The following is a 13,221-nucleotide window of genomic DNA, read 5'->3' on the forward strand; positions in this document are numbered from 1 at the left end:
GCTCCTGCTTTGCTGGGTCACAGAGCAGGGAAAATGCTCCCTGCCCAGAGCAATGCCTGGTTTGCAGCTGCTTGCTCTGTGTGTCTCAGAGCATCTTGCAAATGGCCCTGATCTCCGCAAACTGCAGCGGTAGCTCATGTCCCAGCTGCGAGGGTCACCCCGGGGGGGTCAGCCCTTACCTTTGCAACTACCCTCTGCTCAGCCTCTGAGCCAGCTCCAGGGCTCAGCCCTGCCAAGGAGCCGGCCGTGGGGCTGGGGCTCTGCCAGCCCTGGCTGGGCACAGGCTCTCCTCTGCTGCTGCAGGACTGGGGATACTGGTGGTGTAAAGAGGGGTAGGTGGAAAAGGGGGGGCTGGCTTGCTCTGTCCTGGGGGGTGTCAGGCTGTTTTCTCTCTTGTTTTGCGGCTGGTTGGTTTGTGGGGGTGTAAGGGCAGGAGCTCTGGTAGCTCTGCCAGTGTGGGGGGGAACAGTAAACAGGGGTCATCTTGGGGGTCCCCTTCAAAGCCAGTGTGCCAAGGGTCTGGGAGCAAATGTTTGGGGAGGGGGAAGCTGGAAAAACCTTCTGGAAAAGGTACCTGTACTCAGGGGTTCCCCCCAACCATGGGTGCCTGCGGGATGTCCCCTTGCCTCCTTCCAGCCCCCAGACTGGCTTGGGGGGGATGCCCTCTGCATGGAGCTGTGACGGGGGCTCAGGGTTTCCCAGGAAAGCACATAGCGGAGCTCATTAAACCTGTACAAGCCCCCTGCGGCAGACCAGTTAAACCCATTTAAGGAAGGGTTAAGCCAGTTTAGTGTGATTTAGTAGTGCTTTGATGCGAAGGTTAATCTGGTATAAGTGCATTGACATTGGGGATTTGGACCAATTTAACTAGTCCATCTCCCTGTTTTGTCCGTGTGACTCAATGAAGGGTCCAGCCTGCGCTCCCCTTCATCTCGGGCTGCAGCGATCTGCTGAAAGAGGGAGAAAATAAACTGGGGACTGAAGAGAAGAGCTACATGCGGGCTGAATCTGAAACAGTGCTATTTATAGACATCCCTGCTCAGCCAGCCTAAATTCCACATAGGTCCCCATGCCTTGCTGGCAGGGTGGGCAGTGGGTGAGTGAAGCAGATGGGTCCTGCCTCTTGTGCCTTGATGGGCTGACTTGTGGGTCCAGGCTCAGCCTGACCTGAGTCAGAGCAGAGGATGCTTTTCCTCATCCCCAGCTCCTCATTAACCTGCTGCCCCAGGGCTTTCCCACGAGCATCACCCAGCCTGGCTGGTGAGATGTCAAGGACCGGGAATGGGTGGTTGTTTATTTTTTGCTGTCATCCCTAAAGGGCTGTAATCACAATTGGCACATCCATGAGGCACAGGGCAGAGATGCACCTCCTTGCCAGGGTGCAGTGCCCAGCAGAAGGTGGGAAAAAGAGGGAAGACAGGTGAAAGTGCCTGGGTGACCCCTCCATAACCCAGTCCCCATGCTGTACCCTGCCCAGGTAGCACCCCTGGGGAGCACGGGTGGTAGGTTGAGCAGAGGCCCCACCTGAGGGTTTCTCAATGCTTTACCTCCACGCTGCTGTCGCGTGCCGGTGTTTGCAGCAATGCTTAGTGGCTTCCCCTATCTTTGGGAGCAAGGGAGGGTCCTCATTGCTGAGCCAGAAGAAATTTAAAGAGGAGCTGAGCAGCTCCCTAGTGGGTTGCAGCAGCCTTTCAGCAAGTGTGTGAATGGAGGGGTGCAAATGGGTGCTAATTGCATTAGGCAGTGCCCTGGTGAGCAGCGGGCTCGGCTGCGTGTGCACCAGCACCGCTGGGATCCGGGATCTGCCAAGCTGCAGAGTTGCTGGCGCTGAAGGGAAGGAGGCTCCCGCACAGCTCTGCGCCTGCCTTGTGACTGCGAAATGTATGTGCTTAATATAGGCCAAATGAAAACATTCTTCCCAAAATAGAAGACCTTCTCCGGATAGAGCTGCAGCTCCGGCAGGAGCAGTCACAAGGTGCCTGCCGTGGTGGGGTGGGCTCTGCCAGGTGTGGTTGTGCAACGCTGCACATCCAGCCCCTGCGTGTGCAACGGCTGGCTGCCAGCGATGCCTGCCACCAAGGTCACCTCCCCCAGGCTCCGCTCCCGAAGCTGCCGTGCACACCGCAGCTGCCCAGTGACCCTCCCCAAAAGGTGCCAGCCAGCTCCTGGGTGCCAGATGCTGCTTCAGGAGAGGAGTTTGTGGATGGGGCAAGAGCCCATGTGGTTTGGATGGGGTGCGGAGGCGGGTGGCCCCGTCCCTGAGCCATGCAACATCATGGGTGAGGGTGCTGCTGTGTCTTGTGCGCTGTGCTGGGCTGAGCGCTTGGGCTCAGGGCGGTGTCAGGAGCTGAAACACGTTACTGCATGTGGTGCTGCTGGAGCTGAGGTTTGGGAAGGGGTTGGGCTGGCAGGAGAAGGGGTGAACCCCATGTGCTGCAGTGCAGGGGTGGCTCTGTAGGCTGCTGCCAGGCTCAGGGGACTGCACCCAACTGTGTGCTTATTGCCTGGCAAATACTGACTATTCCTCCTCTCCCGAGTGCTCCTGCAATGCCCACCTGAGGGAGAGGGGCTGGTGTTTGGGGGGCTATGCTGCCAAAGAAGGCTTTGGGGGTTCACAGCAGCCCTGGGTCTGCTCTGGTGCTCGGTTTGTGCTGCGCTGCATCATCTGTTGGGATGCGAGTGCAGGAGCCTGCAAGGTGCTAGCAACTTCAAAGGGCAAAAAGCATTGTGCATCCCTTCCCTCATCCCATAGATTCCTGCTCAGAGGGGGCTGCAGGAGGAGGTGGATGCTGCAGGTCCAAACCCCCTTCCAGGGCTCTGAGACTTCCCCCTCGGTCACTTGGGACTTTGTCCAGTGCTGGTGTTGACAGTGGCAGCATTTAATCCAGCTTGACTGGACACAGCTGCCTGCTAAGGAAATGGGGCAGGCAGGGGTGGGAGTTCAGACCTGGGGCTTTGGCAGGTAGAAAGAGAAAAGCCAAAAATCCTCTCTGTTAATCCCTCAGGCTGTGCTATGGATCTGCACCCCGCGTTTTGCAAAATGCAAAGCTCTGCTGTTTCAGTCTGCTGGGGGGGTTGCGAGGGGTGAATGCAACCATTGCTCTGTATTTTGCCCCAGCATCTTATTGATGCTGTGGAGACCCAGAAATACAGGCTCAGCTCTTGAACACTTACATGATCTAGGTAGGGATGTAATCTGTCTCCCCTGAGCAGTTCAGGTTCATCTTATTCCAGTAACACATGTGAGGGCTGGTGCTGCTGCTGGGCAGTTAGCTGAGGGAGCCTTTGTTTGCTGCAGTGACAACCTGGGTCTCTAACTCCTGAGCTGTATGTGGCACTAGACAGACCCAGGAAAACCGGAGACCGCCTGAGCCGAATAAAGCTGTCACATCCCCTAAATCCACTTAACTCTTCCCAAAACCTTAAGATTGCCCAAGAAGGAGAGCTGGCCCCACAAATCAGTGCAGATGCAAATTTATGGTGTGTTCTGGGACAAGTGCTTTTTCAATTCACAAAGCTCTTGCCCCACCAACCCGCAGGGCAAGGTGAAGATGACCTTGTGGTCATTCACTCGAAGCCGGGAATTAAATTGTTAGCCATGCAAAGAGGGAAATGTGAGGACAGCCTATGAAGAGGTGAGATAAGAGGCACAGCGTGGCCAGGGCATGGCTGGAGGTGCAGCAGGCTGTGAATGGAGGGAGAGGATGTGGTTTTCTGTTTCCTTTGCTGATTGCTATGGAAAAAACATCTGAAAAATTGGCTTCCTGCAAGACAAAAATTGAGGGAATTCCCCTGGCTGCTGAGGCTCTGACAAGTCCTTTACTTCCTACAGTCTCGCTGGTGGGTATCGACAGCGTAAATAGTCTTTTCACTGTTGTTCAGACTGTAGGAATTGGTTTCTATGTGAGTGCCTCAGGAGCTTTGCTCGCAGAATCTCTGTGCAGCCCCATGGGGAAACTGAGGCAGAGAGGAGCCCAAATCAGGAAAATGCTGGACCTTGAAGGAAGAGCTGAGCTCTTTCTGCAGCAGCTGGGCTGGACTAAGCTTGGGGGGTCTTGGGTGGGAGTGCAAGGAGCACATTTATTCCCCAGAAATGCCTTTGCTCATGCAATGCAGAATAGATCTGTGTTTTCACCAGAATTAGAGCAAAGCAACAGTCTTGGCTCTGTGGCAAGAAAGGGATAGAGTTTCTAGTGGACTTTAGTGGTGAGCTGCAACTTTGCTGCAGCCTGAAACAAACTGGGAGGGGAAAAAAAAACCATGGTGCCAGGCTTCCTGTGTCATGGGGCTGGGGGAACTCCAGCCCAGTGACACCTCCCTGCTCTGCCCCGTGGGCAATTAATGTCTGGGGAGAGCTGAGGTTGCTTAATGAAATGGAGGTAAAATTAGATTCCATGAAATAAAACTGCTTTTTATGGCGCAGGGACTTAGTGCTGGGTGAAGTCAGAAGAAATGCTGAAGCGGATTATAAATGGCACTGGTTAATCTTAAACTAACATCAACAGGAAGCCAGCAGCTCGGGTGGGAAATTCCAAAGCTCACAAACAATATGGTTTTTGGTCTGTGTCAGAATAAAAAGCTGTGTTTTTATGAACATTTATGGGGAAGTTCTGACCTGGAAACACTTGTTTTGCATTAAAGCCCAACATTAAGTAAACAAACTGCACCAGAGCTGGGGGTTTTGCATGCATGTGAAAGCTTTAAGTGCCTGTCAGATTTGGCTGATGTCCATGGGGTTCCTTGAAATACTTTGACTTCTGGTTGAGCTGTGGCCTAAGACTCTCACTGCTCCCTGGCATGTATTTTGGGACCTGGGCAGCAGCTTATGGGGCTTTTAGGAGAGCATCAATTGGGCTGCAAAGGTGTGATGTACTGGGGGGCTTGGCAGCATGCAAGATGGGCTGTTGCCTCCTCTGCAACAAGTCACCTTCTTTCCTCTGCGGGCACCTGTTTTGTGGCCCCATGGATCACCGATGTGTGTAACTTGGCTCCCAACACAGGTGCTTTGGCTTTCACATGTGCTTTGTTGCAGTTGTTAAAGCAAGTCACAGACTTTCCCTGTCCTCCTACTCTCAAGGTAGTTTCCTTTATTAAGAGCCTTTTCATCTCTAATATTAATAGAAAATGAAGATTTCCTTACTTCTCTCTTAGCTTTGCCAACTGTGAAAGGCTTTTCAGTAGCTTTTTGGACCTGACTTGGTTTGCTGGAAATATATATTGCATTTGTATCTCTTCCCAATGAACTGAAGTGATAGTGGGACTGCAGCATGTGTAGGCAGCACTTTGCTTCCTTGGGCTTCATATCATTGCTTCTCTTGTCTGATTAACCAAATGAATGTATTCAAAAGCCACTGGCTGGACTTGGTACCTTAGAAAGCTTTTTCTTCCCAAATATTGGTTGCTGCTGGAAGTTGGGAACCTCCTGGTCCTGTGACCCAGGGCTGTGCTCCCTGCCTTTCCCCATGCCCATGCGGCTCTATGCCAGGGCTGTTTCAAGCCATCCTCCAAATTAACAGGGGCTTAAAAGCAAGTCCTCCTTCTCTTTTTCTGCTGGGGTTCAGAGGAAAGGGGGGGAGAGAGAGGCCAGGTTGCATGTGCAGAGATGCAGTGTGTAGTCTGAGCACGGTTAAATCCCCAGGGTCATGTTCGCTGCCTGGCAAGGCAGACCTGCGTGTGGTCCATGCAGAAAAACTGAGAAGCAGGAAGGGTTTTACAGTCGTGTTTTCAATAATGGCTTTGCAAAAACAAGTATGAAGCATCTGTTTCTAAGTGAGGGCAGTATCTCATTCTTGAGTGTGTGGGGAAATCCTGGATGAACATAGTTTCTGAGCTGCATAGCTGCAGCACCGTGCCGGAGGCTTCCCAGCAGCTGGAAAGACAAGATTCCTGCAGTCCTGCACTGCTTAGTCAGGAGAGGCAACATGCAATCACACCGGGGTTGCTGGGAGAGGAGGCTGGCTCATGCTCCGTACCTGCCTTGACACCACTAGAGGTGTATTTTCCCATGGGAGGATCCTTCTCCGGAGCGGAGGCTGCTTGGTGCAGGCTCTCGGGCACATAGTTTATTGGTTCTCCCTGGTTGTGATACCTCCTGGAGCAGGCAGACCGGAGGAGATGGGTGCTGGTGGAAATTACCCATCCCCTGCGTGGGCTTGCCAGGCCTGGAGGATTTGTGCAGGCAGGGTTGTGTCAGGGCGGGTGTGCTATCGCCTGGCAGCAAAGCCGGCAGTGGTGCCAGCTCTTGAGTCACAGTGTCCCGTGCATGTGCCTAAAGCAAATAATCCGGTGGCTTTGTGCCCCTTGGGAGCTCATCTGACCTTGCAGGAGCATGGCACAGGAGCTGTTGTCTGGCTGTGGCAGTGCAACTTTCCGTGCATTTTATATCCTGGTGATGTGGGTTTGCTGCACAGGCTTCCTGCTGCCTTTGCAACTCCTGAGCAGGAGGAATAGGATCTTTGTAATTACTCTGCAAAGAGCTTTTAGAGAAAGCCATAGTTCATCTTACACAGGATGCTGCAAGAGATTGCTGCTCCCATGGGTTTTTCTTCCAGAGCATCCCTGGGGATCCCTCTGCACCTTGCCTGTCGGCAAAACCTTTTATGCTGATCCCATTTTGTGACAATCCTCTTGGGATATCTCTGGATGGAAGTGGCTGACATTGCCTCTGTGTGAATGGCTTCTCTCTCTGCCTCTAGGCTTAAAATAATATAAAATACCCCGGTTTGGTCCATTCAGAGCTCATCCTGTCTCTGGCTTTTGCTGTTATTTGGCTAACCATGGCAAAGTTGCTGCAGGAACCAACTGGAGCTGGTTACTGCAAAGTACTGATGCTCCTCTGCTACTGTGGGACAGACCTGGGGGTCTGAGCTGCCAGGGCTGCAGCAATGCAAGCCTTGAGCCAGCTTCACTGCTTCCAAGCTTAAACAAACAGCAAAACCAGATGGATTTACCGTGGTGAGAGTCACTTTGGCAGGAAGAGCCCTGTGTCCGTGTCTACAGCTCTTCTGGTGTCCAAGTCCCTGTGTCTGTCCTGGTCAAAGCCACTGTCCCTTTGCCTGTCACCCTCTTGCCAAGCTTTCAGCTGAGCTGTCAGCTTTCCAAGGGAAGTCCTGCTTTTCTAAGAAATCCACCTTTCTGTGGTGGAGAGTCTCCGGGCAGCTGTGGTGATTACAGTCCTTGGGCACGCCTTGGCTGGGGCTGCGATCCCCCTGCCTGGCTCCCCTGGCTTGTGAGAGCGTGCGAGGATGTAAAGCCCATTTTAGTGATCCTGACTCATGCAAACCAGTGCTCCTGACTCTGATGGGAAAAGGGTTATTCACGGGAGCCTGTTTGCAGGATCAGGGCTCTAATTATGGGGTTTGCCCATCCTGTAAGTGTGGGAACTGGAGCCATTAGCCCCTAAACCTCCAGATCATTCCCAATACATTAATGTTTCTAATTAGTTAAGCCTGATGCCTTTTTCTCTCTGTAATGACAGTGGCGCTGTACTTACTCGTGTTCGCTCTGCGTGCTGGGACTTCATTATATAATGATACAGTATGTGTTGTAATACCTATTCCCAACTGACAGCGGGTTTTTTTGCATATGCCTCATCCAGAACTGATTAGGCAATGGAGAAGACAGGCTAGTGCAAATAAATGTTTGGGTTGCCTCCTTTCTAATTAACTGGGAAGTTGTTAGTGGAGGGGGGGGATTAGGGCCGGGTGAGGACCCAGAGCTGGTGGGTCAGATGAGGAAGGTTGCTGTGGGGTGAAAACCCATTGCCTGATTTCATGCTCCTTTAGGGGATGAGCTGCCCCTTCCCTGGGCTGTGTCTTCATTCCCAGTCCCTTCTTCCCTTCCTTCCAGGGAAACTATCTCCACGGCAACCTCAAACCTCCAGGCTCTGCCTCAGAGCTGCTCGCCCATCCCTGGGACACGCTGGGTAAGTGCCTCGGCAGGGCCAGCTGTGGTGGCCCTGGCCACCGGGTCCCTCAGGCTGCTGCGGGCACCTCGGTGCCGCCCGGGGAGGCGAGGGCTGGCGTTGGACTTGGCGGGGGTGTGGGTATATAAACCTCAGGGCTTGGCTTCTGCTTTGCACAGACATAAAAATGGGTGGCCACGGCTGTCCTCATGTGGGGAAAAGCTCTGCCCTGGCTCTGGAGGGGGTGGCTGGGTTCAAGGTGAACCTTTGTGCTCTTCCCCTGCAGATGCTCTGCCTGGGGTCAGGGATGTGTTGGTCAGTGTCGCGGCTGGTCGTGCATCCATCAGTAAAGCTCTTGGTTAGCCCATGGCCAAGCCCCATACCAATTTTTCACCTTTTCCATCGCGTTAGGACCCTAGGGAGAGCAGCAGGGCCAGCACCTGAAGGCAGGACTCTGTCCCCTCTCCGTGCTGCCTGGGCTTGGGGTGCGGTGTCAGTGGTCACCGTGGAGGTGATCATTGCTGGGCTGCCCAGCTTGTGACATCATATGTGCACATCCCTGGTGCTGGGCAGGAGGGTGGCAATGTGCTTTCCTTGTAGGTGGGTGGAAATGGGTCCTCTGAGATGTGGGTTCTTGCTGGGGGCTCAGTGTTCCCTGGCACAGGGTGGCAGCAGGAAACATGGTTCATTTCTGGCATAATTGGGATTAATGATGTGGAACTGGTGAAAGTGGAGAAAAGGTGATGTGTAAGGATGGGTGTGCTTTGCCTGGAGCTGGTTTCTGGGGGGGCGGGGGCTGAATCAGAGCATGGTATGGAGGGTGTGCTGTGGGTGCTAGCAGGTGCTGGGGGGGCAGCACTGGGTCACAGCTCTGCCTGTGGGACTGACCCTCTCTGTCCCTTGGTCCCCGCAGGGCAGGATGAAGCTGCTGGGTGCTGTGTTGCTGGCTGCTGGCCTGCTCGGCACTGCTGCCCGGGGGGAGCAGCCCCCCTGGCCGGACGAGCCTTTGCGGACCTGCTTCTTCCAGATGCTCAGCAGTGTGGACAGCGAGTTCTGCAGGTGAGTGGCTCCCTGTTCTCTCCTTTCCAAACTGCACCAGCCCTGGCCATCCAGTCATGCGCTGCCCTTGCCTGTCCAGCATGTCACCTCCTGGCACAGTTAATTCCAGTACCCCCTTTGCCAGGGCTATAAATATTAGTTGCTTTTTTCCTTTTGCCAGGAATCTGGGCCAGAGCGAAGCAGGGCAGTGCTCGCTGCACTGTGCACCTCTTGTTTTGTGCAAGCTGAGATCTCAAGGTGTCCAGAGACTCTAAGATGTTCCTTGGTCCGTTTTGCAGAGGTTTTTGAAGCAACTTACAGAATCAGATGCCAAATGTTTTCTGCAGAAAGTTTCAGAAGGAGGCTACTTTTGGGGAAGGGAAGTGCTAGAACAGGTCATCCCACAGACCTCAAAGCCCATCCTGCAGAGATGCTAATGCTTGAGGTGTGGGCCTGGGGAGCTTCTCCTGGAGCTGCAAACAGGCAGCTTGCTGCTGTACCAGCTGGGCCCCCCAGCTGAACAGCCACCGAATGCATCCCTTAGCAAATGGTTTGGTACTGAAGGTCTGCGGTGTCTCTTCAGATTGTATAAATCTTTTGCCTTTCACTAAAGATTTCCGTGGAGAGGAACGGGCATGAGTGTCAAGGAATTTTTTGAGGCTCCATTTCAGTGTTAATTTTGCTCTCTACAATTACCTGAAAAGGGGTTGTGGTGAGGTGGGTGTTGGTCTCTTCTCCCAAGTGACAGGACGAGAGGAAATGGCCTCAAGTTGTGCCAGGGGAGGTTTAGACTGGATATTAGGAAAAATTTCTTCACTGAGAGAGCGGTGAAGCACTGGCAGAGGCTGCCCAGGGAGGTGGTGGAGTCACCATCCCTGGAGGTGTTCAAGGACCGTGTGGACGTGGCACTGCGGGACATGGTTTAGTGGCCATGGAGGGGTTGGGGTGGTGGTTGGACTTGATGATCTTACAGGGCTTTTCCAACCTTCGTGATTCCGTCCTTGGCTTAAACTCTTGTTGCCTGTGAGTTGCTGGAGATGGGAGGCAGGGCTGGGTGAGCAGCGGCAGTTCTTAATATCCTACATCACTGGGATCTTCTGCACCAAAAACATCCTTTCTGCTACTTCTCAGTTAATGAAAATGCTCTCCAAATATGAGCAACTTAAGCTTCTAGATTAAGGGAAGTGGAGACTTCACTTGACTCCAGCTTCCTCCCACAAACCATGAGTAGAAGCACCTTGCTTTGAACTCTCAGCCTCCTTTGTGCCGGCCCCGTTTGCTCAGCAGCCTCTCGGGCTGCAGGATTTAATGGCCCATCCTGCGAGGGTCACATCAGTGGCAGCTAATTGTCAGGGTGGCCTTGACTTGCTATCCACACACTGCAGTGACCTGACAGCTTGCTCCGGCGGCCCCTTTCTCTGTTAGATAATGCAGAAGGGGAAAGTACTTCATGCAGAAGTCAGAGCTGGAGATATCTGACCTGTTATTGCACTATCGGTGCCCAAAACAGAGGTGGCTTGTCCCTGCGTTCATATCGCAAGTGGGAGAAGGGGGCTCAGAGATCAAATGGCTTGCCAAGGGGAACAGGGGTAATTCTGCTCTCCAAGCCTTAATTAAGCCATATGGGCCATGATTTTTAAAGACTACAAAAAATACTGGGAACAATCCGGGTCTTGTGCTGAGCCATAATGAATGTTTAAAGGCTCGCTGCTGCTTGGAAGAGGGAGCAGACCCATGGTTATGTTACAGCACGGTGGGATGCTTATCCTGGTGCGCAAGGTGCCCAGCACTGTGGTGACACAGGTCGGATCCTGCGTCTCTGACCCAGTATTGCAACTGCAGCTCAAGCCTGGCTGGGAAGTGGCACTAATTCCCATCCCTGGCATGGTGCAGTCTCACCCTACATGCTCTTCTCTCCCCTTTTTTTTTCCTCAGAGGGGATTTAGAAATTATCTACCCGGAGCTGGGCGATGTGGGCTGCACGTACATCCCCAAGTGTCACCAGTACCGGCGGCGGATCAGCAGGGAGTGGGGCAGCCCCCGTGTTCGGTACCCCCAGGCTGAGAAGGTGAGTCCGCACTTGCGTCCCTCATGGGCAGCTGCCCTTGCTCCACACTTCTCTGTTAATTAAAGGTGTAGCCGGATCACGGGGGAAGAATTCACTGGGAAAGGCTTGCTTACACACGTGCGCGCTTGTACTTTGAGCCTGGCCTTGGCACCCTGGCTGGGAGCTGGGCCAAGCAGGGACACCCAGCGCCTGCGCCTTGGGTGCTGGGGACGGCCCGGGAGCCGTTCACCCTGTGCTATGCGTGGCTTGGCACTGCCGTCCCGCTGCCGAAGTGCCGTCGGCTGCGCAGGTTGTGTTTGTCAGACTTGTGCCTGAAATTAGGGTGGCTGTCTAACTTTGTCCTCTGCTGTCCTGTTGCTCCAGGGTTTTCGTTTGAGGCCGAGCTGGGGGTAAACTGGAACTCAAAATAGGGGTTTTTGGGCTACATCGTGGCCTCTTCTCTCCCCCCCCCTTATTTTTGGGCTACATCGTGGCCTCTTCTCTCCCCCACCCCCCCTTATTTTTGGGCTACATCGTGGCCTCTTCTCCCCACCCCCCCTTATTTTTGGGCTACATCGTGGCCTCTTCTCCCCACCCCCCCTTATTTTTGGGCTACATCGTGGCCTCTTCTCCCCCCCTCCTTATTTTTGGGCTACATTGTGGCCTCTTCTCCCCACCCCCCCTTATTTTTGGGCTACATCGTGGCCTCTTCTCCCCCCCCTCCTTATTTTTGGGCTACATCGTGGCCTCTTCTCCCCCCCCCCTTATTTTTGGGCTACATTGTGGCCCCTTTTGGTTTTCTTCTTTTTCGTCTACCTTGCAGCACACAAAAGGGGGGGGGGGGGGGGCGTCGAACACCGCCGTTTCTTTTGCAACCACTTGTAAACTTGAAAGCGCAGCGGTGCTCACCGGGTGCTCCCGCCCGCGGCTCCCGGGGGAACCGCCCCCCCGGTCCCACCCGCCCCCGGGCCGCGCATCGGTGATGCGGGGTCAGTGTGTGACCGTAACCGGTGACGGGGGATCCCCCCCCGGGGCCGCTCGGACCGGGCCGGGGCTGCAGTTCCCGCCCGCCACCGCCAGGTGGCAGCATTGAACTTCCCGAGCCCCCGCGCCGCCAGCACTGGGAGCACTGGGAGCACTGGGAGCAGCCTGGCCCCCTCCGGGGTGCTGCACCCTGCTGGGGGGTGTCCTGGGTAGGGGAGGAGAAGGAGGACAAGTGCGGTGCTGGCCGGGTCTTTGCTGGGTGTCGGGGTGGCACCCTGCACCCCCAGTGTCCTGCTGTCACCTGCCCAGTTTGGGGACCACAACCAGTTGGAGGGTGCTGTGGCACCAGCTTGCAGGGGAGACCCTGTCCCAAATCCCCAGTGCAATCCTTGTTGGCACCCTGATAACTGCCATGCGGCACCAGCTTGCAGGGGAGACCTTGTCCCCAAATCCCCACCTTGTCCCCAAATCCCCAGTGCAGTCCTTGTTGGCACCCCAATAACTGCCATGTGGCACCAGCTTGCAGGGAAGACCCTGTCCCCAAATCCCCAGTGCAATCCTTGTCGGCCCCCCGATAAATGCCATGTGCAGTTCCCCATCATTAACTCCAGCCCCGGCAGAGGCTTCAGCCGTAGCTCAAAGGGAGAAACCTGGCTCTTGTGTGTCTTGGCTTTACCTTGAAGTGCTAAGAGTCAGTTCTTCTGGCTGCTTCATCGCCGTCTGGAAAGTCTCTTCCCCCTGTTGATCACATGGTTGGAAGTATAACTTTTGCTTAAAGATGCTTGATTCTTCCAAAAAATAATCCTCCCTGGCAGAGGATGCTGTGCATACAATCATCCATCACTTGTGCATTGCTTTCCAGTAGTTCGAAACTTCCCAGGGATGTAGGCAGCTGCTTTTCTTTTTATTTTTGTCCTGGAAAGCAAACTACGGCAGGGAGAAGGGAGGGGACTTGGCTGTGGTGATGCAGGTGGGTGCTGCTCCGTCCATAAAGGATGCTGCTGTCTGGGGGGGGATTTTGGGGACAAGCAGAGGCAGAGCCTTGCCCGGCTGTGCCTTTGTGAACCTGAAAACAAGAGCGGGCGAGTGAACCTGCCCAGGCTGGGCTTGGGAGCTGGCTGCGTGAGTTGCCGGTGCAGGTTTATTTTGGGATGGGATGCCGGCTGTGGCACTGGGTGGGGGGCAGGTCCCTGGGGAGCCTGTTGTAGAGGGCCGGCGGCTCCCGCTGGCATCGGGGCTGGCTGATGGC

The 13,221-nt window shown here is 54.5% G+C and overlaps 1 protein-coding gene and 1 non-coding gene across 2 annotated transcripts in view; both read left to right on the forward strand.

Annotated features, from left to right (window-relative positions):
- The first annotated feature begins 8,819 nt into the window (after positions 1-8,819).
- The window catches only part of PEBP4 (phosphatidylethanolamine binding protein 4), a 72,586-nt gene continuing 68,184 nt past the window's right edge, over positions 8,820-13,221 (forward strand). Inside the window, exons 1-2 of the mRNA XM_059831566.1 lie at positions 8,820-8,962; positions 10,877-11,009. Of these exons, the coding sequence (XP_059687549.1) occupies positions 8,823-8,962; positions 10,877-11,009 (273 nt within the window). The 5' untranslated portion in view covers positions 8,820-8,822. The remainder of the gene's footprint in view (positions 8,963-10,876; positions 11,010-13,221) is intronic.
- LOC132319826 (U5 spliceosomal RNA) lies at positions 9,506-9,619 on the forward strand. Its single transcript, XR_009484542.1, has one exon. It is a non-coding gene; the product is annotated as a U5 spliceosomal RNA (small nuclear RNA).

Source organism: Gavia stellata, chromosome 31, assembly GCF_030936135.1.
Source record: "Gavia stellata isolate bGavSte3 chromosome 31, bGavSte3.hap2, whole genome shotgun sequence".
NCBI classification, from domain to species: domain Eukaryota; kingdom Metazoa; phylum Chordata; class Aves; order Gaviiformes; family Gaviidae; genus Gavia; species Gavia stellata.